Raw genomic sequence first — 25,434 nt, 5'->3', positions numbered from 1 at the left:
ACCCCCAGTACCATCAAATATTAAAATCTGGCTCTCTAAATCTTTACCATTAAGACTCGATTTCTTCCTAAGCTACAGCCTAACCCTTCTAGGTTAGGCATTAGGCTTTCATCAGAGAAGCAATCCAAGCAATCTACTCCTTCTTTTCGGAAAAAGTGAAGATTTAACAAATATACAAGTAAACAAATCGAGGGGTAAGGATGGAGATTTCATAGAGATTCATAGGGTACAGACCCCAATTATATACCTTGTCAGTATTTAGCCATTTAACGTACTCAATTAATCCGCCAGCATAGCTGTACTCATTATGCTGCATGTTCTCTGGGTCATTGTCCTCCTTCCTTAGAGTAATAGTAAGCTGTAACAATACATGACGTAAACTAATTTTTTATTAACGCAAAAAATATAATGAAATAACCAAAAAGGATTCTCAAACAAATCAAGGATTAAGGTCACTTTCTTGAGAGAGCATAAATCAATGATACAAAAATAAGGGCAAATGATTCCCAGTTGGGCCCACAAAGGGAGGGCTCTCTTGACAGCCTTAGATTTTTGCCTCATGGCATGTGGGACGGGGCCCTAATTTTTTGTATAGGTAGACCCCAAGGTCCCCTGCTTGCATGTCAACTTTCAGCCCAAATAATGCTGACCAAGTGGCAAAATAAAGTTTTGAAAATCCAAAGATCATAGGATGGTGCATGTCAATACATATTACATATATGGCTGAAAAGTATATGGGCGCATGGACACACATGTTATTTGATTGAATTAGGGTCTCAAAATTGAGACAGCCAATTTAGACCTTGACCTGTCTATCTAACAGTTGGAAATACCACATTATCTAGCCTGGCAGAACTTGGTGGACCATCAAGGGAAGCTTCTCTTGTGGGAGCAATAAAATGGAATTATTCCCAAGAAATAAATGTAGATAATGGAACTCATCGAACATCAGAACATGTATGTGACCAAAGGGGAAAAAAAGGCTGGCAGAGAAGTCCACAATAGCACAAAAAACCTAAGTTTCAACCCTGGAATTCAACCCAAGGAGGCCCAGGATCGAAACCTCAAAATGAGATCCAGCATGTCTCGGTTTCAGGCCTGACAGATTGAAGCAAAATTGTCTTTACAATATTAATTTCAGTACAAAAAGAAACATCTAACAACTACTATTGAAAATTAAATCTCAAGTAGTAACTATATTCACCTCTGGATTGAGAAAAGCAAGCTCCCTAATTCGCCCAGCTATTGTGTTGTAATCAAACTGAATTACACTGGTGAAAACTGCATGCAAAGGGGAAAAATAAATAAAGCACGGGAAAAGTATTTAAAAACCCTCTCAAGCCTGTGAAACTGGAAAAGCAGATGAAAACCTTCTCTATCGGGCCAAAATATGATGGACGTCCCTCGACGATCACTGGATTCACCTGGCAGCACATGACTTTTTAGAGCTGTCACTGGCTTTCCACGGGAAAATTTTTGCTTGTATTCCATTCCATCACGCCAAACAGTGACTTCTAATGCCTGTACAATGAGAATGTTGCAATTAGAAGATTGCAGAGTGTAATTAAGGTTGACTTGTGATGCTTGAATAACAAAAATGAAACACAGCAATATAGAGAAGATATCATGTGTGGTACACTAGTGCACGTACATATCATGGTAACTGGATTTTACATTGCAGGTAAAGGCAACACATCTGGATTGATTATCCAGTAAACTATGTTCTAGCCTATGCACAATTGTACATATAATTCAGATGAATTACTTAGCTACATACTGCCATGCTTTACTGTGAACTGGGTTTCTGCATAAATTGTGGACAGCTGTAAGGAATGAGCCTATTCCATACTTACTTCCACAGACTAGTTAATGGTTTATGGTCAGATGTGGTTGTTTCACCCTTTACCTAATGGTTTATTCAGATCTAGCATTGAACATATTATACAATTTGTCCAAGCTAATTAATGTTTTCTTAGGACTGCTGGATCTTTCTTTTTGTAAATTTCAACTTGTCTTGTTTTGATTTGGTAGCCAAAAAAATTTGTTAGATGATACAAAAGAAGAAAATAAAAAAGAGCATGGTTGCGAGCTCCTAATAAAGATGCCACAACACTAACAAAAATTCAACCAGGAGAACAAACAAACAAAAAAAAGGGGGAGAGAGAGAGAGAACCTCAGAAAGAGTAAGGGGGAAGGGAAAAACACCAGCAACAAGTCATTCTCCACAACCTCCAAGTCAAGGACAGAAACTAAGCCCGACCCAGAACAAGGCAGAGGGGGGAAAGGGGGTTAAATCCATGCATTTGTTGATTTGTGACTTTTTGGTAATAGACTATCCCCAGTATGAATCATACATAGGGCTCATTTATTATATTATTTTTCCTGTCTTTATTAGTTAACTTTTAAACATATTAACATTTAGCTCCTTGGATATTTTTACCTTGGTGCACTTGGACATCGTAGTTATAGTTTTCCACCCATTATGTGAATGCCTGTTGTTCTTTAGTGAACCATATTTTTTTAAGGAAAGGTAAGGTAGAATTTCATTGATGGAAAGCAAAATGCAAGCAACCTGTACACTCAGGCACTACACAAAGCTTCAGGGCCAGCAAGGGCCATAAATAAATATAAAAAGCAACCCCTCCTTTAAAAATCAAAAGGAAAATACAATCTATCCCCTGAACATGACATATAATTATAATTTACAAATTTATAGTTCATACCACCTTTTCATATATCAGAAGTATTAGCACCCATAAACTCAGGGACAATGAACACCAACTAGAAGCTAGCTAGCTAGCTGTGCTACATTTTTGTAGTTTATATTAATCACACCAATGAATGTTGGATAATATTTTTCAGCGTTTGCCTTATCTCAAAAAATAAAAATTTCAGCATATTAATTTACCTTTTCACAAACAAAATATTTACCAGCATATCGTTTATATTGATCTTAGATCAATTCACATTTGTGAAACTGCTAGGTAATAAGAGAGACTTTTTGTTTTGGGATAGATAGGTAATACAAGATGTCCTTAATGTTGAAGCCATGATTAGTCTCAAGCTTTGCACATTTAGTTGTTTTTTAGTTCGAATGTTCTCTTTGTTTCTTTTCCTTTAATTCCATAGTTGTAAGCCAATGAATATGCATGAAACCGATTTGACCAGCAGACTTGGTGCTTCACCTTTCCAAATCTGTAACTTGATTTGATCACTGTTTTGAATTGAATCAGAAGTTATCCATGGTCTAGAACCTAATATAGATAGTAATTCTATGAAATGGGTCACAGGCTCCACTGGAAAATTTTGCTGATCTCACTCTTGAATACTCCTACTAAATCTATTTCAGTTTAATCAACAGAATTCTCACTGTTATCAATAATAGCCATTAAAGCATTACTTAAAAGAAAAGAACGTATGTCGCTCTGGAAAAAGTGTCAATGTTAGCAAAATAGGTGACAAGGATACATAAGCAAGGCAAAGTAACCAAATGCAAATAAACAAAAGATATCGTACAGATAGGAGAAGCTACAAAAACAAGGAGTAGACAGAGATCTGCGAAAAGTGGTAGAAAAAGACATGATTGACATTGCGTTCACAAAATATCACTTTAACTAAAACTGAATGGAGATATTTGGGTAAGACTTAACGGAGTTAAGTAGCAACATTAAGTTAAATGAGAAGAAAGTGAATACCTAAGAGGCTAAGACAAAGCATTAAAACAGATAATAACCATGTAACATCCCCCAGAAATATCACAAGCCAAGGTAACCAACAAGGACACACAAATCAATCTAGGAAAAAGCATAATTTCATTGGGCCTAAATCATGAAACTAACAAGCATACACATGGAGAAGTAAACAAATGAAGAAACAAGAGAAAATGTGAATACCTCAGACAAAGCATTAACAACAGATAATCCCACACCATGTAATCCCCCAGAGACATTGTAACCACTACTTGCACCGCCAAACTTGCCTCCTGCATGTAAGATCTACACAAATTGTTCATAGTTAATAATTTGCAACATTATCAACAATCTTTCCGGTTTCACAAATAACAATGGCTTGAAGAAGAACCAACTTTTCAAATTGCAGAGTTCAATACAACAACAACAACAACAACAAACTCAGCCTTATCCCAACTTAATGGGGTCGGCCACATGGATACATACAAAACAAAATAGGGAAAACTACTGTCTAAAAAAAGGGGGGGTGAAGAGAAGGGAAGAGGGGGATTAGAAATGAGATGAGAAATGAAAACTGGAAGATGACAAAAGAAAAAATGAAAATAAATAGAAAAAAGAATGATAACAGATGAAAGGATGAAAGTAAGAGGAAAGAGGCACAACCCAGCAACTCAAGAGACTCTCAGCTAAATGGGGTTTGCTACACGGATCCTTACCCTTCAATAGACTCTCTCCAAGGTCATAATTGGTACAAGACCTAGATTAAGCATGTCCTTCCTCACAACTTCTCCTATGGTCATTTTAGGTCTGCCCCTAGCTCTTTTAGCTCCTTTAATCGGAATCATATCACTCCTCCTTACAAGGGCGTCCCTAGGCCTCTGTTGAATATGACCATACCACCTCAAATGCCTCTCTCGGAGCTTATCATTGATCGGGGCAACTCCCAAGCCAGCTCTAATACGTTCGTTCCGTAATATATCATTCCTAGTTTTTCCGCACATCCATCTTAACATCCTCATCTCTGCTACACATAGCTTCTCGATGTGACACTTCTTGACCACCCAACATTCTGCCCCATACACCATAGCTGGTCAAACAACAGTCCTATAGAATTTTCTTTTAAGCTTTAAGGGGATACGTCGGTCACACAATACTCCGGATGCACTTCTCCACTTCATCCATCCCACTTTATTTCTCTGTGAAACATCATCTTCTATGTCACCATCTTTATTTATGATTGACCCCAGATATTTAAATAGTCGCTTTGCAGTATCTCTCTTTCCTCAATTCGCACCATGTCAGCATCCCTCATAGTCTGACTAAAATTACACATCATATACCCCGTTTTCGTTCTACTAATCTTAAAACCTCGCCATAGCCTTACCGCTTGGCGTGCCTTAGCAAACTGCCTCCCCACCCAAGCATTCCTCATTCATCGCCACATGCAAGTCTCTCCCAGCTGCTGCCTTTGTTGGAATGGGCATGAAGATGCAGATCACATGTTCTTCACTTGCCCCTTTGCTTCCTCCATCTGGATCCTTGTTCTTCGCCACTATTGGTCTGCTCGCTGAAGGCCTCTTTCCCTTTCCAGGGAATGGGTTTGGATTGATATGACGTTCGGAGGCAACTCGATTTGTGATTTGGTTGGCAAGATTGCCTTTTGTGCCACTATCTCCCACATTTGGATGGAACGCAACCTTAGAAGATGGACATCCAACTCCCGCTCTTTCAATAAGATTTGGAAGGCCATCTTTTGTTATGTTTCATCTAAAATTAGTTCCCTCCCCCATGTTGATGTAAAGGATACCCCAAGGAACAGGCTCATTGTTGTCTCCTGAGGTCTTCCTCTATCCATTTTGCGCTCTAGCTAGTCTCTAGCTTCAGTTTTGTAGGCCCTTGGCCTTGTATATTCCCTCTCCTTTCTTCGCAATTAAATTTTCATTCATCCCAAAAAACAAAAAAAAATCTTAAAGCCACTTGTTTCCAAGGTTGATCTCCATAGCTCTAACTTAGCGCTAATCCCTTCTTTTGTCTCATCCACCAAAACGATATCATCGGCAAAGAGCATACACCATGAAACCTCGTCTTAGATGCTCTTGGTTAGGTCGTCTATGATAAGCGCAAATAGATAAGGGCTTAAGGTTGATCCCTAATGTAACCCAATCGTAATTGGGAATTCCTTGCCCTGACCTCCCACAGATCTCACACTAGTCACCATGCCCTCATACATATCTTTAACTACATCCACATATTTACTTGTCACCCCTCTCTTCAGTAGAACATGCCAAATTAAATCTCTAGGGACTCGGCTATAGGCTTTTTCCAGGTCAATAAAGACCATATGTAGGTCCTTCTTGCTATCTCTATATCTTTCCATTAATCTCCTCAATAAGTAGATAGTTTTTGTCGTGGATCTACACATAGTTACCAAGCCGCCTAGGTGGGCGCCTTGCTACCTTGATGGTGTCGCCTTGATTTTTTTTTACCTTCTAGAAACGTCATGAACGCCTTGCCGCCTTGATAACTATGGATCTACCTAACATAAAGCCAAATTGGTTCACCGAAATATGAGTCTCTCTTCTCAAGCGGGCTTCAATAACCTTCCCCCAAAGTTTCATAGTGTAGCTCATTAGCTTTATGCTTCCGTAGTTATTGTAGCTTTGGATATTACTTTTATTTTTGTAGATCGGAACTACAATGCTTCTCCTGCATTCATCTGGCATATTCCTAGTGTCCATAATCCTGTTAAACAACTAGGTTAGCCAATACACCCCACTGCCTCCTAGGATTTTTCACACTTCTATTGGAATCTCATCTAGGCCTGGTGTCTTACCTGTTTTTATCTTTCTTAAGGCTTCTTTAACTTCCACCACGCTAATCTTTCTTATATATCTAAGACGTGTGGTGTCTTGTTGAATATTGTAGTCATCTTGGTCATTTTTACTCGACCTATCTCCATTTAGTTGGTCACAAATATACTCATCTCATCTCTTCACAATGTCCTCATCCCTTACCAACACTCTTCCATCATCACCCTTGATAGACATCACTTGGTGGAAAACTCTACTCTTCTTTTCTCTCATCTTCGCTATCTTATATATAGCTTTTTCCCCTTCCTTTGTGTTTAGGTTAATATATAGATCCTCATATTTCTTCGCCCTAGCCATCCCCACAATCTTCCTAGCATCGCTTCTGGCATCAAAATACCTCTTTTTATCCTCTGTTTCTTTAGTCCTTTGCCATGTCTTAAATCAATCTTTCTTGGTCTTAATGGCTACTTGGACCTCATCGTTCCACCACCAAGTCTCCCTGGGAGCCTGACAACTACCCTTCGCTTCCCCTAGCACATCTTTGGCAACCCTCTTAATACACGTCATCATCTCGTTCCACATCGCATTTGTGTCTCTCTCAAAGTCCCACTTTCCTTGTTTGACCATATTATCAGTAAATGTTCTTAGGGACTCCCCTTTTAGTCTCCCCCACCTTATTTTAGGGTACATAGGTTCCCTCCTCTTATGCATCTGTGCACGAAGGCATGTAAAAGATAATTTTATGCATGGAAAAACGGCAAAAATGCATTCCCATTTTAAACGCATCCTGTCGTTTGTTTCCCAAAGATACGGGCAAAAAGGCAAACGGCAAGCATTCCCGTTTTAAGTGCGTTTAAAACACATTTCCATTTTTTTGAAGTTTTTATAAGACCTTGGACTTGTTGAACAGTGGCTTACTTAACTGACCATATTTCGCTCTCCAGAACTCCAATCGATCTGACTCTTTCACCGATGTAAAGCTGACTTGAAGAGCTATACTTCTCATGCTATCACCTTTAATTCTTGCTCAATGCACGAAACCCAAAATTCAGCTACAAACATGCATCTGCTGAAAAGGGTTTCAAAAGCGATGATTCCCAATTCAACTAGACATGCATCACCTTGAAAATTTGGCTGTGTTGACAACAATGAACACCATCTTAGCGAAGCCACATTGTTCAACAGGACTTTGGACATGTTTTTTTGTTATGATGTATGAATTTGGAATTGTATTTTGGATGATATGTCTTGGAACTTAAAATGGGTTGTGGAATATATAAGCATTAATATTAGATGTTATAGTTGTTTTGGAATATTAAGGTATTCGGGTAATAATTCCTCAATTTATATGAGTATACTGCCCTTTTTTCTGAAATCTACATGTTTAAAACCTGTACCGTCAGAGTGAGAGAGATACCTCAAAGACTATATATTTTGTGTAGATACATTTTTGTGTAATACATAGGTTTAGTTATGTCTTTTGGTGTAATTAACAGTTGAATACAAATGATGTAACAGATGACAGTATGACAGTTTATGAGATGTTTGTTATGTTTTCCGCTGCAATATTCTGATGTCTCTGATACAAGTTAGTAGTTCCGTATACATAGATTCAACCGTTATTTAACGGCGGTCCATGAGGGACCGCACCATATTCTTAACCGGGATTTGGGGCGTTACAGTTAAGGTAAGGTAGATAGATTCATTTGTTTCTATAATAGAAGTAATTTAGAATTATTATATGATAAAAGGTAGGGCTGTAAACAGATCGGATTCGGCTCGGATAGTGCTATATCCGCATCCGCATCCGATTAGCTATCGGACGGATTCGGATAGTGCTAAACGGATATGGACACGGATACGGATCGGATATTTTATCCGTTTACATGTAAATATAGTTTTTCGGATAGCTATAGCCTATCCGCATCCACATCCATTTAGCTTTCGGACAGATTCGGATAGTGCTAAACGGATACGGACACGGATACGGAAACGGATTTCGGCTATTCATTTACACCCCTAATAAAAGGTGAAGACTGATGTAGAGAGTTGCTGAAGTATTAATTAAAAAGAAATTGAAGAAGAAGGAAGATTAGAAGAGGTAGTACATCAAGAATTGAAGGAAATCAAATTGAATTTGAAGCTAATTTACAAAGGATATTGAAGGTGAGGTAGAGAGTTAAAGATGCTGGAGATAACTTAAGGATAGCTGGATTAATGGAGTTGCTGTGTGTATGATTGAAATTAAGTAGGATCTATGAAAATCTGGCTGCTGAACTTGAAATTTCCAAAGGATCTTTGAGATTAATGGAGGGCACAACTGGACTTATCAAGGATTAAGAAGAGAACTGAACTGGGTTGCAGCTGATTCATGAAAGTAAGTATAAATTAAATTGTTCTCTGAAATTAGATGTTAGGTGTTGAGAGTTTGGTAAGTAATTGATTAAGTATGGGTAATTGACAGAAGGTTCTCTTAAATTAGAGCTGGATTGAAGAATCTCGTGCTGCTAGATTGAAGATTTGAAGAGGATTTAAGGTATGACTTTTGTTTCATTGTTCATTGTTAATTAATGTTCTAACTTCTAATTAGATGCGTTAAATGAAGTTGGTTTAGTGTTTTAAGTTGTTAGTGTTAGAAAAACAACGCCCAGAAATGGGGATTTTGCACAAGAAACGAAGATATAGAAAAGAACAAGCACACAAAATACACAGATTTTACGTGGTTCACCCCCGAGAAGGTAGGCTACATCCACGGCCGGCGATAGAACTGGTTTCACTACTTCTCTGAAGAAAAATACAAACCCTCAAATCTCTCTCTCAACTCTCACAAAGATAAGAACACTTTATAAGAGAACCCCAACCCAGAAAAGTACAGAAATGCCCTTGGAAGCCCAAAAGATCCACCCGGTCTGGTTCGGACCTGAACCAAACATATGTCGATATACACATCATTTCGAAGCTCTCGACGAGCTCTACAGGAAACAGCGCCTACGGCACTGATGTATGCACTTTTAGGCCTTTCTGGCACATTTTGAAGGCGACGACCCTCCAAAGATTCCCACCAGCACTTTCTGGACTGAGATCAGGCTTCACCAATAACAGTTAGGAGAGGGATTAAAATCCTGTGAGGATGTAAACCCCTGCTTTACCCTACTGAAATTGGACCTGGGCTGAAACCCAAGATCTGGTAGGTGACACTGTAGGGACTGTTTAGGGAATTTCTCTTGGGGTTTGTGTACAGACCTTTTGTAGCCTTGAAAGGCTATTAAATATGATATGTTTATTGTTTTTATAGGTGCTAGGTTGCCAGTTTGGCACTGCTATTGTTGAAGAATGACTCAAATTTGAAGATACGCAAACACCAACTGAACACATTAGAATCAAGCTGAGAGAAACATCACTATGTTTTATGATTAAGTATGTGCATGCTATATGTGAGAAATGTGCGAATGTAGTATGATTGATCAAATGTTATCAAGTTTCTATTAATTTTAATGCTTAACATATCAGTACCTAGATAATGTATATTGAATGATATGAAGGGTTTATATGAAATGTTATAAAGCAAATGATAGTAACTGTGGAATGGAATCTGAATGTGTTATGTGCCTAACAATGTGATGGAATGATTTTATATATATCATGTCATGTAAAAGCAAAGAATGAAAATGGAATGAAAGAGAAAAGAAGAAAACAAGTAAATGAAAGAAAGAAAAGTATGTCTGCAAGGTAAATGGTAATTGTAGTATTAAACACCTAGTGGCAACTACCCCTTTCCTGTAGAGGGTTATGTACTGGATGAGGGTCTTAAAAGAGAAAGAGAATACACGAGGGGTCCTCCCCCAGGGCTACAGTGCTGAGACACATGGGAGTAGAGCGCATCTATATTGCCAGGCTACAGTGCTTGGCAATGTCTGTGCCAGGTTTTAATAAGGTTCCTTCCGTATCCGTCGATACTAACCAATATGATACCTAAAAAAATTTTGGTATTCATACATGTAAGAAACCTTATCCTATATATATAATCAAATGAATGTAATTGTCTTGTCGTACTTTGTTCTCCTTTTTATACATGATATATTTTACATATTACTTATTTATGATGTTTTATGCTTCAAAACTATATTCTTGCATATATCCTAAGCATTTCCATACGTTTCTTGACCATTTCTATATGTATCTTTAATGTATCTTGCGTTTCTCAGATACGATACGATACGATACATCTCTTAAAATCACCCTTCCAATACCGTTACTTTAAATTTATGGGCACCTCACTATGCCAAGGTTCAAGGTCTCGGCATCTCGGCTGGTTTCGGTCAGCCAAAAAACCGAGCTGTCTCGGTAACTCGGCGAGATCTCGGCCGAGTTGGTGCATTTTTCATGTCAAATTGCGGGCCTTGGTTTCGGCGGCCATATGACCTAATTAGGTCATGAAACTTGCAGGACAACCTATTTCAGGCCCTACAAACATGGTGGAACCCTTAGTTTTTTAAAAATCACACCCAAAATGGTAGTTTGACTTAGGACCCTAGGTTGGTAGTATACTCTATATATGTATGTATATATATATACTGATATGACCTATTCCACACAATCTTTAGTATTAGAACACATATAATTCCAGTAGGACTGAAATAAGAAATAGGAATGAAAAGACATCAAATTATGAACCATTTCATAAACCATACATCTAACATTGTTTGTTATATAGAGTCAAATAGATTTTGAGTCAACATTTAACAATACAAGCCAACAACTACCAAGTACCAAATCACCCCTATCCCTATATGCTCATCCTATTATTGTACAAGTGGGGGCCTTCAAGTTCAAATCTCCTCCAAAGAAGGTTGTTGGGCAGCAAATCTCCTCCAAATGTTGTTCTTGAGCATCAAATCCAAGTGTTCCAAGCTATTTTTTCATAAGATTTGGTGCTGTTTTCTACACAAACTGGCGAAACCAGAATTTCGACCAAGAAAAGTCGAAACATGGTATTTATATAACAGACTGACACTTCGGCGACATACCGAAACCATGTAATGTTCTTGTATAGCATGTGGTTTTGACTCGAGACTTGTCGAAACCGAGAAAATCACCGAGATCTCATGAGATCTCGAACCACGCACTATACTACCAGTCGAGTTTACCGAGAATAGGTCAAAATTTCGACCGGAAAAAGTCAAAAGATGGTATTTATATAACTGACTTTGTGACATTTCGGCAAGATACCAAAATCTCGGCAGAAACCATGTAATGTTCTGGTATTGCATGAGGTTTCGACTCGAGACCTGTCGAAACCAAGAAAATCACCGAGATCTCACGAGACCTCGAACCATGCACTATGCTATTAATGGTCAACTAGATTTGTCGCATAACAAGCACAGGAAAGGGCACAAATTTTACACAAATTCTGCTGATATTGCAATATACTATGTAAAGGGGTCATTGCTTGGAGAAATGAAAAGAAGTTTGGACTGCCAGGGAAAATGCCCAGGTTCAAATCCTAAGAGCGGCCATTTTGTGCAAAAAATGCTAAAGGTTAGGAGCATCTCCAAACTCACCCCCTCCCAGGACCTTGCATAGCCGGGATCAGCACTGAGTAATGGCCTTTTATTGTGACATTATTAATCTGTTTTCATTTCACTAAGAATCCAGACCGAAAAGTTTAACCAAGTTAATAATGTGTTATTTAAAGATGAAAGCAAAACCACCAAATAGATTCAACAAGCAAAGCCAGATATCAACACTCTATGCTGTCAAGAAATATAGAATAGCGGAGATTTTTTGCACAATAATACCGTCAAAACAGTCTCCAATGCAGATTTTTTCGTGACAGGATGGAAATCTGTAGGTATCTGCACAGAGATAAACATTAGAAATTGTACAATGGAAACAAATGAAAATAGTGAAAACAATATCTACAAAAAAAGTTAGAATATGCATGACTTTTCTATGCAATATTCAGCAAGACAGATTGGATTTAATGTGGCCAAAACACTGAGTTGGAGTAATGGCCAGAGGGCCATCAGGGAGGAGCAAATGTACGCAGCCTTACCCCTCTCAAAGTCCTTCATATTTATCCAGACTCTCAAAGTCCCATCCCATAAAAAGCCCAAACTTTTTCACTTTCTCCCACTTCCTTTATTCCAACATCTTTCCCAAAAAAGATCCCTCAATAACTTTTACATTCTTTTAGCTACCAGATGACAAACCACAAGATAGACATAAGTATATAGGAATGTTTGAAATATTTCCTTTAATGAGTATTCACCCCTCCCCCCTCCCCCAATTGAAAGATATCTTCTCTTCCCACCTCCCTCCATTTTCTCTGTTGTGATAGGATTAAATACAAAAGATGATTGTAAGATGCCAATAGGAATCCCAAAGTAAAAAATGGTCAAAACCCACATACCTTACATCCCAAACTGTAACCTCAACTCTCCCCAACCCCCCCACCCCCCAAAAAAATCCCCAAAACAAAATTTGTTCCCCACAAACTCCAACCCCAATCAGAATACAATTTCTATAGGATTTTTTTTTTTTTTTTTTTTGAGGGGGGGGGGGGCGTTGCAAGTTGACCAGTGAGATGGGTTTGAGGTCCTCAATCATATGGACCCACCCACGTTTGACAAGATTCACAAACCCTAGTTAGATTTAACATCCCTTGTTCTTTAATTAGTATCAAGCCCAATTAATTATTCACATTGCTGTTTCTGACATCAATATATATTATGGAGCTGATTCTGATTTTCTGCAACCTAGGTCCATTTTCCTTACTGCAAAGGACCAAACAATTAAATTTTCTCCCAACATTTCAGTTTTTCAGAGTGTAAAGAATCAATCAGCACAACCCATGGATTGAAAGATCTTCACCATTTCCTACAGTTGGCATAAAATTCTCCTCCAACCACATATTAGGTTCTTAGCTTGTTAAGCCATGGGATTCCCTGAAACATCACTAGTTCATGATTGAAAATACCCACAGACATTGTCACTTGCCTAAACTTATGAAAAAAGTTTACCATTAAAAAATCTGCCCAATCTTCTGAAGAAATAACACTCCCTTGATTGTCCAGCCTAGTGAAGAATACACGCTGGAGGCTCAATGAGATCATTTCTACTAGCAATTGGTGGACAATGCAGAACAAAAGTATAGAAAGATTTGGACGAAAATATCCTGGTGGAAAAGAAGCTAACAATCTACTGATCTACAGGTGACCTTGAACAGACAATAATTTAATAAACACTGAAATTGGCTACTAGATAGGAAGTTTTTTTTTTTTGGGGGGGGGGGGGATAATGTCAAAAAAAATTATTGATAAGAAAGAGAATATAGCACAAAGATACTATTACAACAACCTAATAAAGACATAACCAATATGAATCTGCATAGAATAAATGTCACTTGAAAGCCACTAAAACAAATTCCATATTCCAAAGGAAAGTCCAACCCCCAAAAAATAATAATAATAATCTAGGGCATACAAATCCTTGCTTAGCCAAGTTATCAGCCACCTCATTGGCAGTCCTTGGGATCCAATGGAACTGAAACATGCATTTAAGAGGCTAAGAACCAGATTGATCTAATGTAGAAGAATTCCACGAGCTCCTCTGAACAAACTTCCATCCATCAAAAATATTGGCTGAGTCACCCTAAAATTTGGCTCTATGATTGAGTTGATTAGAGACAGCTGGCAGGATTGAGTTGATTAGATCAGTTCTTCAATCCTCATACATTTACTGGTGTGGCATCTATGGGCTTCCTAAATCCACCATCAAATCCATGGAATCTCTTTTCTGCACTTTCCTATGGAAAGGAAAAGAATCTACAAAATTTCTCCATCCGACCAGTTGGGCAGCAACCTATCTCCCTAAATCTGAAGGAGGTCTTGGTCTTCGCGGGATCTGTGACTATAATATTGCAGCCATCCTCAAATTAATTTGGATATCTCCTCTAAGCATGATTCTGCCTGGGTCAATTGGGTATATTCCTACCGCCTAAGACAGATCCCCAACCGGCTGACCCCTCTTGGGTCTAGCGCAAATTCTTCTCCTCCGCCCCTAGCCCTTAGAGCTACCCCTCTGTGATCGCCGATGGGACATCCACCTCCCTCTCGGCTCGATCCTTGGCATCCCTTAGGAGTCCTACACTCTACCATAGGTGCCCATTCGGTTTATTCCTTTGGTATCCCTAAATTTGCCCCGCTCTCCACTATCATCTCCCATGGCTCTTGGTCCCCTCCCTCCCCTTTTTCCCCGTCACCCCTCTTGGGTCTAGCGCAAATTCTTCTCCTCCGCCCCCTAGCCCTTAGAGCTACCCCCTCTGTGATCGCCGATGGGACACTACCCAGGTCGGACCTCTCCCCCTCTCCCCAATTACTCCCATTGGCTCTTGGTCCCTCCTCCCCTTTTTCCCTCTTACCAGTCCGGACCTCTCCCCCCCCAATTACTCCCATTGGAAAAGGTCATTTCTTCTTTAGTTCCGATTCGCTTGTGACTTTGTTAGGCCCTATGCCCCCACTGTTCCACGACATAAACTAGTTTGGTTTAAAGGTCACATTCCCCGCCATAACTTCAACGTTTGGAGAACCCTAAACCATTGCCTCCCCACCCAATCATTTCTCCTTCATCGCCACATACCTGTCTCTCCCTCCTGTATCCTTTGCCAAAATGGTATAAAGGACGTCAATCACCTTTTCTTTTCTTGCCCCTTAGCCTCCACTATTTGGGGAAAAAAAGCCTTACATTCATTTGGCCCCATAGTTGGAGACCTTTACCCATTGCTCGGGAGTGGCTTTGGTTGGATATGACTTTTTCAGGCAGTTCTGTCGCTGACCCAGGTGAGCAAGCTCATGTTTGGGGCCGTTATCGCCCACACATTTGGATGGAGACTGAATCTTTGAAGATGGACCTCCAATTCCCGTTCCATTGACATGATTTGGAAAGCCATCTTCTTCAATGTCAGCTCGAGACTTCATTTGCTCCCCCACGGTTCTCTTATCGATTCCCCAAGGAACAGGCATATTGTTGTATCCTAGGGTTTAGATGTTTCTCTTTTTCAGTCTCCTGCCCAACCTTCCTAGGGCTTTAGGCTTTGTATAGCTCCCCCACCCCTCTTTCCCTATGTATTCCTCCCCCCCCCCCCCCATTTCTCTTCCCCTTTGAGGTTTTGGTAATGAATTAATTATTCACCAAAAAAAAATTATGGCCCTAAAGAGGCCCATTCTTGCCAAACACTCCAATCCTGTTTGGAGTGCTATCAACTCTGCCTAGGTGGAATCACCTCCCCCCTATCGGTCCTGAAAAAGTCCATATCACATTCTGTCTCATCTTCAAATTATGTGACCAATACCTTAAAGGCCTAGACTTCCCCAATGAGCATCCATCAACATTCAGTTTCACCATACATTCAGTTGGAGGCCGCTACCTTTTAACTGACCTATTCCTTACCTTTCTTAGAAGATCAATGTACTCCAACCTCTATATGACTAACCAGCTGGAATATTTTTGGAACACTTTCCCACCGGCGCCCAGTTTGCTACCCTTGTCATTATTATCCCAATTATCCTGCTGACGTCTCTAGATAAGTTGCAATTGGCCAATAAGTAAAGAAATATGACATATGACTATGAAATGCAATCTCAGATTGCTAGGAGAACTGCAAGCTGAATGCAAAATGAGTAGGTCAAAGAACTCCATTGTCATTCCACCAAAAAAAATGATAAATGATAAACCTCAAATATTAAAATAAAGGAAAACTGCCATACCCCACGCCCATTGTCAGTAATGCTCACAGAGTTATCAGCGAGCAAAACAACATCTATCTTGGAAGCAAAACCTGCTTGAGCTTCGTCAACAGCATTATCCAATATTTCATAAACCTAGTGGAAAGAATTAGTTATGGAAGTGTAGCAAACTGAATGAGATAAAATAACACAAAGTCAGATAAGAATGGAGAAGATACCAAATGATGCAACCCACGAGGTCCTGTGCTTCCAATATACATTCCCGGTCTTTTCCTAACAGGATCTAAGCCTTCCAGTACCTGATAATATCAGATGGGCATTACATCATAAAAACTACAACTCAGAAACTGCAAGAAAAATTGTACAATGTTAATGCAAAAAATCATTTTAAAAGCAATACAAACCATCTTCCCTTCTATGATATAATAGAAAAGCATGATTCCAAAAATAACAAGTACAAAAACAATAATAACAAATTCATCGTACTTATAACAACTCTCTTTTGTTTTTTTTACTTAATAGGAAAGGTGTGTTTTTTTCTTCCCATGGTCACATGCATATGGAAGCTTTTACTGATGCTGATTGGGCTGGTTCTCCTAATGATTGGCGGTCTACATCCGGTTGTTGTACCTTTGTTGATGGTAACCTTGTTACCTAATGTTTTTTTTACTTAATAGGAAACGTGTGTTTTATTCTTCCCATGGTCACATGCATATATAGAAGCTTTTACTGATGCTGATTGGGCTGGTTCTCCTAATGGCTGGCGGTCTACATCCAGTTGTTGTACCTTTGTTGATGGTAACCTAGTTACCTGGCGTAGCAAGAAGCAGGCTGTGGTTGCTCGATCCAGTGCTAAAGCAGAGTTTCATGCTATAGCCGATGGGGTTGTGGCTTCAGAGTGATGCAGAGTCATCACCAAACTGAGCTTCTTTGCTTAGGAATAAGTCTAGGCCACTTTTATGGGCCTAAAATATGGATAATTAGGTTGCATACGGGATTCCTTACTTAATTTTATTTTTATTTATTTAGTTGTCATGTGAAACTTAAGTGATCATGTGACTATTTAAGTTGGGCTGGATTAGGACTCTATGAGTCCAGCCATGTTTCAAGTCTATTTCCTTCAGTATTTCCATTTCCTTGTCAGTTTAGGTTACCTAATAGGTTAAGGATTAGGTTAGGCCTTTCCTTTTTAGTGTAGGAGTCTATTTTTGAGTCTTTTATATAAGGTGGTAAGGGTGGGCAAGTATTGAACACGAATTTTGATATTAATGAAAAGCTTTTTGCAGCTCTTCTTTTCCTTTTAAGATTGTTTTGTGTTTGATCAAGGCTGGGGAGATTGGTATTTGATCCAATCGACACCTTGCGGTGTGAAGCCCGGATGGTTCTTTTGAAGCTTTCTTTTGGTATTCTATGTGCAAGATTCAATTTTTATTCAAGTTTCGCATTCAAACAAGCTGCTGCCAAGGATTCTCTGCAACAACAATGAGTTTGAATCACCCCATCCCTAACCTTTCTTCTTCTAATCCTCTAAACCACCAAACCCTAATATCCCATCTCTGAACATCATTCCCATAACCCAAATTCTACCCAAATCAAACCAGACATCAAAATACCCCCATATTTGGATTGAATTTCCCTCTCACCCTAACCTTGATCCAAACCACTGCCCCAATTTCCCATTCTAAACCCTAGATTCCACCATGATTTTATTCGTTTTCAAAAACCCAAAACCCTGACCCTAAATTGCTGCAATTCCATTCCAGCTCACTTTTAACCATTAAAACTGAACAAGACCTTCACTGATAGACTCCCCTACATCAACTAAACCTAACCCTACCATCACCCTAGGTCCCATTAAACACTAACCCTAATTTCAAAATTTTAACCTATTTTGACCTAGCCGAATTACTAGTTCATAGCAGATCTGGTTATTGGCTTCTAGTTGGTCTCCTACCAATCTAGGACTACATTATAGAGTATTCTCCAGGATCTCGGTGTTGTAGTTCACCTCCCTACGATGCTATATTGTAATAGCAAATCAGCCACCAATATTGCTCATAACCTTGTTCAGCATTATTGGCCAAAGCATCCAGAGATTGATCGTCATTTCATCAGAGAAAAGTTGGCAGGGTGTTATTTGTGTTCCTTTTGTTAAGTCTGGTGATCAATTAGCTAATGTTTTTACTAAGGGTCTTAGTAATAGGGTTTTTCATCCAATTGTATGCAAGTTGGGCATGTTTGATATCTATGCTCCAACTTGAGGGGGAGTGTTGTAATATGGGTATAAGGGTAGAATTGTCAAGCTTAGGCCTCTGTCAATTGACAAGCCGTCATTCCCCAAATCACAACATGGCCGAATTTTCCTACAACAGCCACATCAATAGGACGACAGATCATACTCCGCTTGAAATTGTGCTTGGAGTTCAGCCCAAATGATGATTCGACCTTCTTACTCTACCATTTGAGGCACGGTTAGTATTGAAGCTGACGAGTTCTTGCTCCATATTACTGAAGTCCAATTGTCCAAGCCGACGTGCGTAGACGAACCACCCTCAGTAATGAAGCTTATAAGGTAGTTGCTATTGACATCGACATGTAGAGTTTCAGCCCAAAAATATAGTGTTGCCTCTGAAAGATTTTCTCCAAACACCAATATAAAATTGCATCCTCGAAAGATGGGCCCTTACAAAGTGTTGAAGAAGATTGGCCCTATTGCATATGTACTAGATCTTCCGCCAAATTTGACCATTAGAAAAATCTTCAATGTGGCTAACCATTCTCTCTGCTTAGGTCATCATTCGGACAAAGACGACACCGAACTTGCTTTTTGGATGCCACAACTTCCAACCGCCATTGATAATGAGAATGAAGAGGTGGTAGATAATACATATACCATGACACGAAGAGGGGGTGCTTATGACTCTTTCCTCGTCAAGTAGAAGGGTCAACCTTGAACGGACTGTACGTAGATCCATGAAGATGACTTCAAGGGCCTAAAACTTGACTTGTACGAGCAATATATGTCACTTATGCATTCATCGAAAACAAATGAATTCAAGCTGGGGAGAATTGATTTGGATCAAAGGTTCAGCAGCAACAAGAAAGACCAGCCCAGCCAGCCATCATAGGCCCAAAGTTTCATGGTCCTCATGGGCCAGGCCTAGGCCCAATAATGAGTCCATTACATGGAGAATTTTTTGAGCTAGGAGAAGTAGTTTCTATTTTGTATTGCAATCCTCCAGCTTCTATTTCTATTCTCTTAGAACTTAGCTATTATGTTGAAGTCATTATTTTCTTTACATATCTATTTTAGTAGCTCTCTCTTAGCAATAGATAGATACTAAATATGTAATAGTGCTACACTTTTATAAATAGAGAGGAGGCCTCCATAGTGGCCAACAATTTTACAGCCAACAGAAATTTGCTTTGTGCATGTGTGTGAGTGTGAGAGGCATTCATGTTGTAGACAGCAGCCCTTGGTGAGATTCCAAGGTGGAGATCTCGGTGAAAGGCCATCTTCTAATTGGTGGGAGACCAACATATCTTTTTCTTCTTTACAGTTCTTCATCTTCAAGTTCATTCTTCATTCCTGCCCTAGTTCAAACATTCTGTGACTGGTAAAATTGCTACTACTTCAGTTATTTTTATTACTAAGTTATATTCTGGTTTCTGATATTCCTTTTTGAGTTCAGTCATCTTCAAGTTGCAGACCAGCATCACAGACACTCTTTCCAGCAGGGTCGATAATCCCGAATTGAAGGGCACCTTGCTGCCATGGGTTACTTTAGCTTCCGGTTTTGATTAGACTTGTTGCCATAGTATTCACTTTCTATTTCTGTACTTTCTATTATTAGAGGTTACTAAAGCAATTGGAGTTTCTGGATCCTACAGCATATCAGACTTCTGATCATAGCATATTCAATCTATTGTTCTGCACAAGGAGTTCAGGTCAGAGGATCATTATTTTAGTAAGTTACTAATTTCTATGCTAAGTATGAATCAAGCCTCGTAATTTTTTATAAATGTCAGTGACAAGTTGAAGTATGCCTTGAAAAGTAAAAGAAAGTTAACATTTTCACAGCTTCAAGCAGGAGCTCCCCTATATTAGAAAACCATATGCATGCCCAAAATTCCCCCAACCCCGGCTACATAGTTGTTTGGATCAGAAGTGAGCCATTCATCTACACAATGAAACTATCCAAAAGCCTAGTAATATGAACTAAGTTGTACTTATACATCAATATCAAAAATTGTAGCCTATCAATTACATATGCTATTGATTGAATGAGCTCGTTACCCACATGGCATAAGCAGTGTCAAAGGGAGTTAGCCCTTCCATCGTGACCCTTTGCTTCCGAAGTACATAAAACTAAAGAAACTCACAAAATAATTTATCACCATCTACAACTTTGAAAAATCTGCTTCCACCAAGCAAAAATTCAGTTTCTGAACACTAAGAAAATAAATTAACTTACTCTATGCTTGATTATTATTATATCCATATCAATCAAAAAGTTCAATGTTCACCTGAATCTGTTCCGACCCATAAGCTTTGGAGCTCGTATTTTCCTGAAACGCTTCAGCGGTTAAGCTTGAAGACATAAAGGCCCTAGGAGAAACCGCATTTCGCGACACAAAGTAACTTGGAATCTTTCCCAATCGAATCGTCCTGAAACAAAATAAAAACCCTCTTTGCTATCAAAGCCGTCAATGAAACCGAAGAAGAGGAGCGGAAGAGAAGGTAAAAAAGGAACCTCTTCTTGAATAAAAGGGCGGAGCCAGAGATAGATGAGGAGAAGCGAGAGAGACTGAAAGAATGGAGAGTTGCAGAGATGAAGAAACGGGAAGCAATGAGTCGAACAGGAAGATGAGGAGGAGGCTTCAGAAGAGCCATTGAAACGTTCTTCACTGATGAGTTCCCGCGTCTGCAAACGGTGGAAAACTTTGTATCATGCGTCTCTTGAGTCTATTTTACTTTCGAGTTGAAGATAAACCTCTTAAAGTTCTATATTTTCGTTTAAAACCCTATAATATAAGGGTTAGTTTTGTCACTTCCTGTATTTGCCCTATATTATCTCCCCTACGGCCCTACCCTAAACTTCTTTTACTGATTCCCATGGAAAGCAAATTTTCACCTCTCTTTCTCCCCTGAAATTTTAAATCACTTAATTACCCTAGTAGCCTCCCAACCCCTCTCGCACCACTCTGGCAGCCAACCTCTGCCTCGCCACCTCCTATAGGTGGTGGGGAATGCTTGACAAAATTTTGCATCTCTGCATTGTGGAACTTTTAATACAGGTCCAAACAAATAAATACGAGAAGGGTTAGAATTACCTCAAAACTCATAAGTGCACGTGCTCCAAAGGATAGCAACACTTAAACTAGCTACCACAAAATTTTAAATCACTTAATTACCCTAGTAGCCTCCCAACCCCTCTCGCACCACTCTGGCAGCCAACCTCTGCCCTGCCACCTCCTATAGGTGGTGGGGAATGCTTGACAAAATTTTGCATCTCTACATTGTGGAACTTTTAATACAGGTCCAAACAAATAAATACGAGAAGGGTTAGAATTACCTCAAAACTCATAAGTGCACGTGCCCCAAAGGATAGCAACACTTAAACTAGCTACCAACACGGGCAACGGAGTTCAACGTAGCGATAATGTGCTTACTTCAAAACCCAAAGAGAGAGAGAGATAGTCAACCATGATTTTAAGCCAACTCTGAAACTCTATAAATAGTGAGTTGTGTATAGAGTGTATCTCTCTATTTTCCTTAGCTAAGTATAAATAGAAACCTACCTCTTAGTCTCCCATTCAAAGTGTATCAGCTAAGTTGTGTGACCCTATAAGGTATTCCCTTGTAGGTTGAAATAGGTGAGTCAAACTCCTTTGCCATTTTTAATATTATTTACCCAATAAATAACACTATGTAATGCTACGTGAAATAACAATTCAAAATAACAAATAAACTCATGAGTGATAATTTATTACATTTAAGTTCCTCCTCTTTAACAAAATTGCATAATGGATTTTCAGGTATGGAAAAGGGTATCGATAAAACTCCCATCCATTGTAACACCTACTTTTTATAAAATTATTTAATATGCTTGCAAACAATTTACAAATTGCCATCAAACTCCAAATTTCGTCCAATCATTGTCAATAAATTCTCTCAAGATATTCCTCTTAATCGTGAAGTGGATTCCATGTTGAGCATTTCTTCCACTCACAAAAATAAAAACTTCACGAATCTGGCCTATCGATATATAGCGAGTGCAGGCATCACCCATGGTACAGCAAGTATAACTATTATAGTGGGGACCTCTCAGGTATGGAGACAAAAATAACTATAAGAGAGCCATGTTGCATAAACAATGATCCATACAAGATTTTCACTATGATCGTATCCAACACACATACAATTTGAATGCTCACATTTATATTTTGGAGTCACAATCCAAAAAATATACAATGTGACAACCCTATGAGCAATATGCCCAATATTGTCCATAGTTGTGACACTTTACAATATAATATTAGAACAACGCAATGTACATAAAATGATAATGCAAATTAACTTTTTTTAATGTTCTTTCGGGAGATGGATAGGCACACCGTGTGCGGTAAAGTGGGAGGCACCAAGGGGGAGTGGGATGGGGTATCATACAAGAGGGGCAGGGAGGTCATATCAATGGGGGAATAAAGAGAGAGAGAGAGAGAGGGAGTCGGCGCTAGCTTATGGTAAACCAGCGATGTGCCTAGCCTTTTCTCCATTCTTAAACAGGATTTGATGGACACACATATTCAACAATCTCTCACATATACATCAAAGCCATAGTCCAAGTAATTTAATATCAATATCAAATACATTTGGTGCTAATCCCTTAATCAAGAATTTGACAAATTGTTTACGCTGTCAATCTTGGCAATAATAATATCTTCACGTTGTATAATCTCTTTAATGAGATGATACTTCTGCTCCATGTGTGGTGGAATCAACTGTCAACTTTTGTTTGGCATGTTTCCATATGACTGTATTCTTTCTAACATCCTAACAAGTTTAGGATGTAACTATCATCTCCTAAGTCCTTTATTGATAAATTCAAGGGTAACTACATCTTTATCGATGAAAGCATACCCACATCATTCCTAATCAATAATATGTCATCTACATATAGGACCAAGAAAACCACTACACTCTCATTAACCTTCGTATAAACGCATGGTTCATCAATATTTTATTCAAAGCTAAATGTTTTGACTATCTGATCAAAACAAAGGTTCCAACTCCTTGAAATTTGCTTGAGCCCGTATATAGATCTCATTGGCTTTGCACACTTTGTTCTCTTCTCCCTAGAGTAAACCCTTTTGGTTGCTCCATAGAGATATATTCCTCGAGATATCCATTCAAGAAGGCAGTTTGTATCCATCTGTCTGATTTGTATGGATAACAAACACAAGATTCGAAAAATGGGAGGTACCCGTTGTATTTTGGTTAAAGAGCAATGGTATATGCTTTCATGTCCTTGCATTTAGGGTTATTGTTGTGTGTCTCCCAATCCCATGCACTATGGTACTTTTTCGATTGATTAAGGGTAGGCAGGGGTCCTTAAGTTATAGGGTTGATAATTAGAAGACAAAAAAAAAGCAATTGGAATTTGTAGTAAAACTATTTGGAGTTAAAAACATAATTGATATTAGCGATTTGAATTTTCAAAATTTTTTATCAAGATGAGGTCATGTGCTCTTCCAGACTTGTTTCAAACTCTTCGAAGCATGGAAAGGGTTGAAACTCTTCAAGATTTCAGAAAGGAGAAACTCCAAATTCGCTATCAATAACTCGCTTCCTACAATTTTGCAACTACATATTTAGGAAAAAAGAAAACCTATGTAAAATTCTAAACAATCAGCCATCCACCCAATTACGTGCTGGGGATGGGGAAATGCTAAATCAAAATTTGGGCATCGGGAATGTCTCCTCACATGCATTAGGGTTTGACATTAAACCAAAAGGGGTTTAGAGATTACCTTTGGGGTGCTACAAATGCAACACCTTCGAAGGGTCTCAACAATTGACACATTGGAAACATATAGAACGAGACACAGAGGTTGTCCGAGGGATAGTAGTGGTAGTGGTCTACATAGGTGTCGACATTCGACGCAAACGCCATAGAGTAGGACTATAGCATCATAGTCACTCCATCATCGAGGTAAGCGGTCAATAGAGGAGGATTTAGAGTTACTGGTGGAGGAGAAGGCAACGTTTTATTTTGTTGAGACATCGATGCATGAATTTTTATTCTCTCCAGTTACTGCACGGTGTAATACTGCATTGTGCAGGGCTACAGAGGCCATGTGGCACAACGGGCCCCACATGGTGCACATGGCCTCTGCAACCGCCTCACGATGCATTATTGCACCGTGCAGTAACGGGAGAGGATAACGATTCTCGATGCATCCTTGTAATCATGATGTTGGAGATGTGGATCATGATGTAGAGGAGGAGACAACTACTAATACTTTAGACACACCGACATGGCCCCAATGGCCTGTAGAAGAGACATATGGTGCAGAGATCCAACGTATATTTGATGTTGTGCATAGATGGTATGTTGATGAGCATAGGCATAGACATATTCCATATGCTGGATAGTCCGGGTCTGAGACTCAGCTACCAAAACCTACACAAACACGACATTATGAATTTATCGAGTATCCACCTCAGCCTACCTATTCACAAGACACCTACTATCCATTGTAGTTTGCTCACCTGTCTGAGTCGCGCCACCGGTCATATGGAGTTAGTGGTCAAGTTAGCCACCAATCACATGAAGATAGTAGTAAAACAGTTGAGAGTGGCACCAAATCCTACCTCTGGCAATTCTAGGAGCTCACTCTTGTAGAGCTGCCCACACCAATGAGATGATGATGATGGCACTGACAGTCATCCATATGATGGACCATGACATTCATTTTGGTGGGATTAGTGTGGTATGTATAAATGTATATATTATTTAAGATTTTTTTACATTGTATGCCTTTCTTAATTTATGGTGCAATTTTAACAGGTACGATACTTGGTGACAAACATAAATTGGACCCTAATTGTTGTTGTAGATTATGAGTTGATGATCAACGTTGCTATGGGATTATTGAAGTTAACAATTTGAAGGTATTTTGTATTTG

General features: G+C 39.1%; 1 protein-coding gene across 1 annotated transcript in view; it reads right to left on the bottom strand.

Annotated features, from left to right (window-relative positions):
* The window catches only part of LOC122669010 (DNA gyrase subunit B, chloroplastic/mitochondrial-like), a 54,835-nt gene extending 33,585 nt beyond the window's left edge, over positions 1-21,250 (bottom strand). Inside the window, exons 1-9 of the mRNA XM_043865615.1 lie at positions 21,000-21,250; positions 20,773-20,914; positions 16,464-16,544; positions 16,267-16,380; positions 12,298-12,354; positions 3,894-3,995; positions 1,371-1,521; positions 1,205-1,281; positions 248-358 (exon numbers count right to left, since the gene is read on the bottom strand). Of these exons, the coding sequence (XP_043721550.1) occupies positions 248-358; positions 1,205-1,281; positions 1,371-1,521; positions 3,894-3,995; positions 12,298-12,354; positions 16,267-16,380; positions 16,464-16,544; positions 20,773-20,914; positions 21,000-21,139 (975 nt within the window). The 5' untranslated portion in view covers positions 21,140-21,250. The remainder of the gene's footprint in view (positions 1-247; positions 359-1,204; positions 1,282-1,370; positions 1,522-3,893; positions 3,996-12,297; positions 12,355-16,266; positions 16,381-16,463; positions 16,545-20,772; positions 20,915-20,999) is intronic.
* Positions 21,251-25,434: the final 4,184 nt, after the last annotated feature.

This window comes from Telopea speciosissima, chromosome 7 (genome assembly GCF_018873765.1).
Source record: "Telopea speciosissima isolate NSW1024214 ecotype Mountain lineage chromosome 7, Tspe_v1, whole genome shotgun sequence".
NCBI classification, from domain to species: Eukaryota; Viridiplantae; Streptophyta; class Magnoliopsida; order Proteales; family Proteaceae; genus Telopea; species Telopea speciosissima.
Note: the sequence above shows the minus strand (reverse complement) of the source record. Positions and strands in the feature narration are given on the sequence as shown.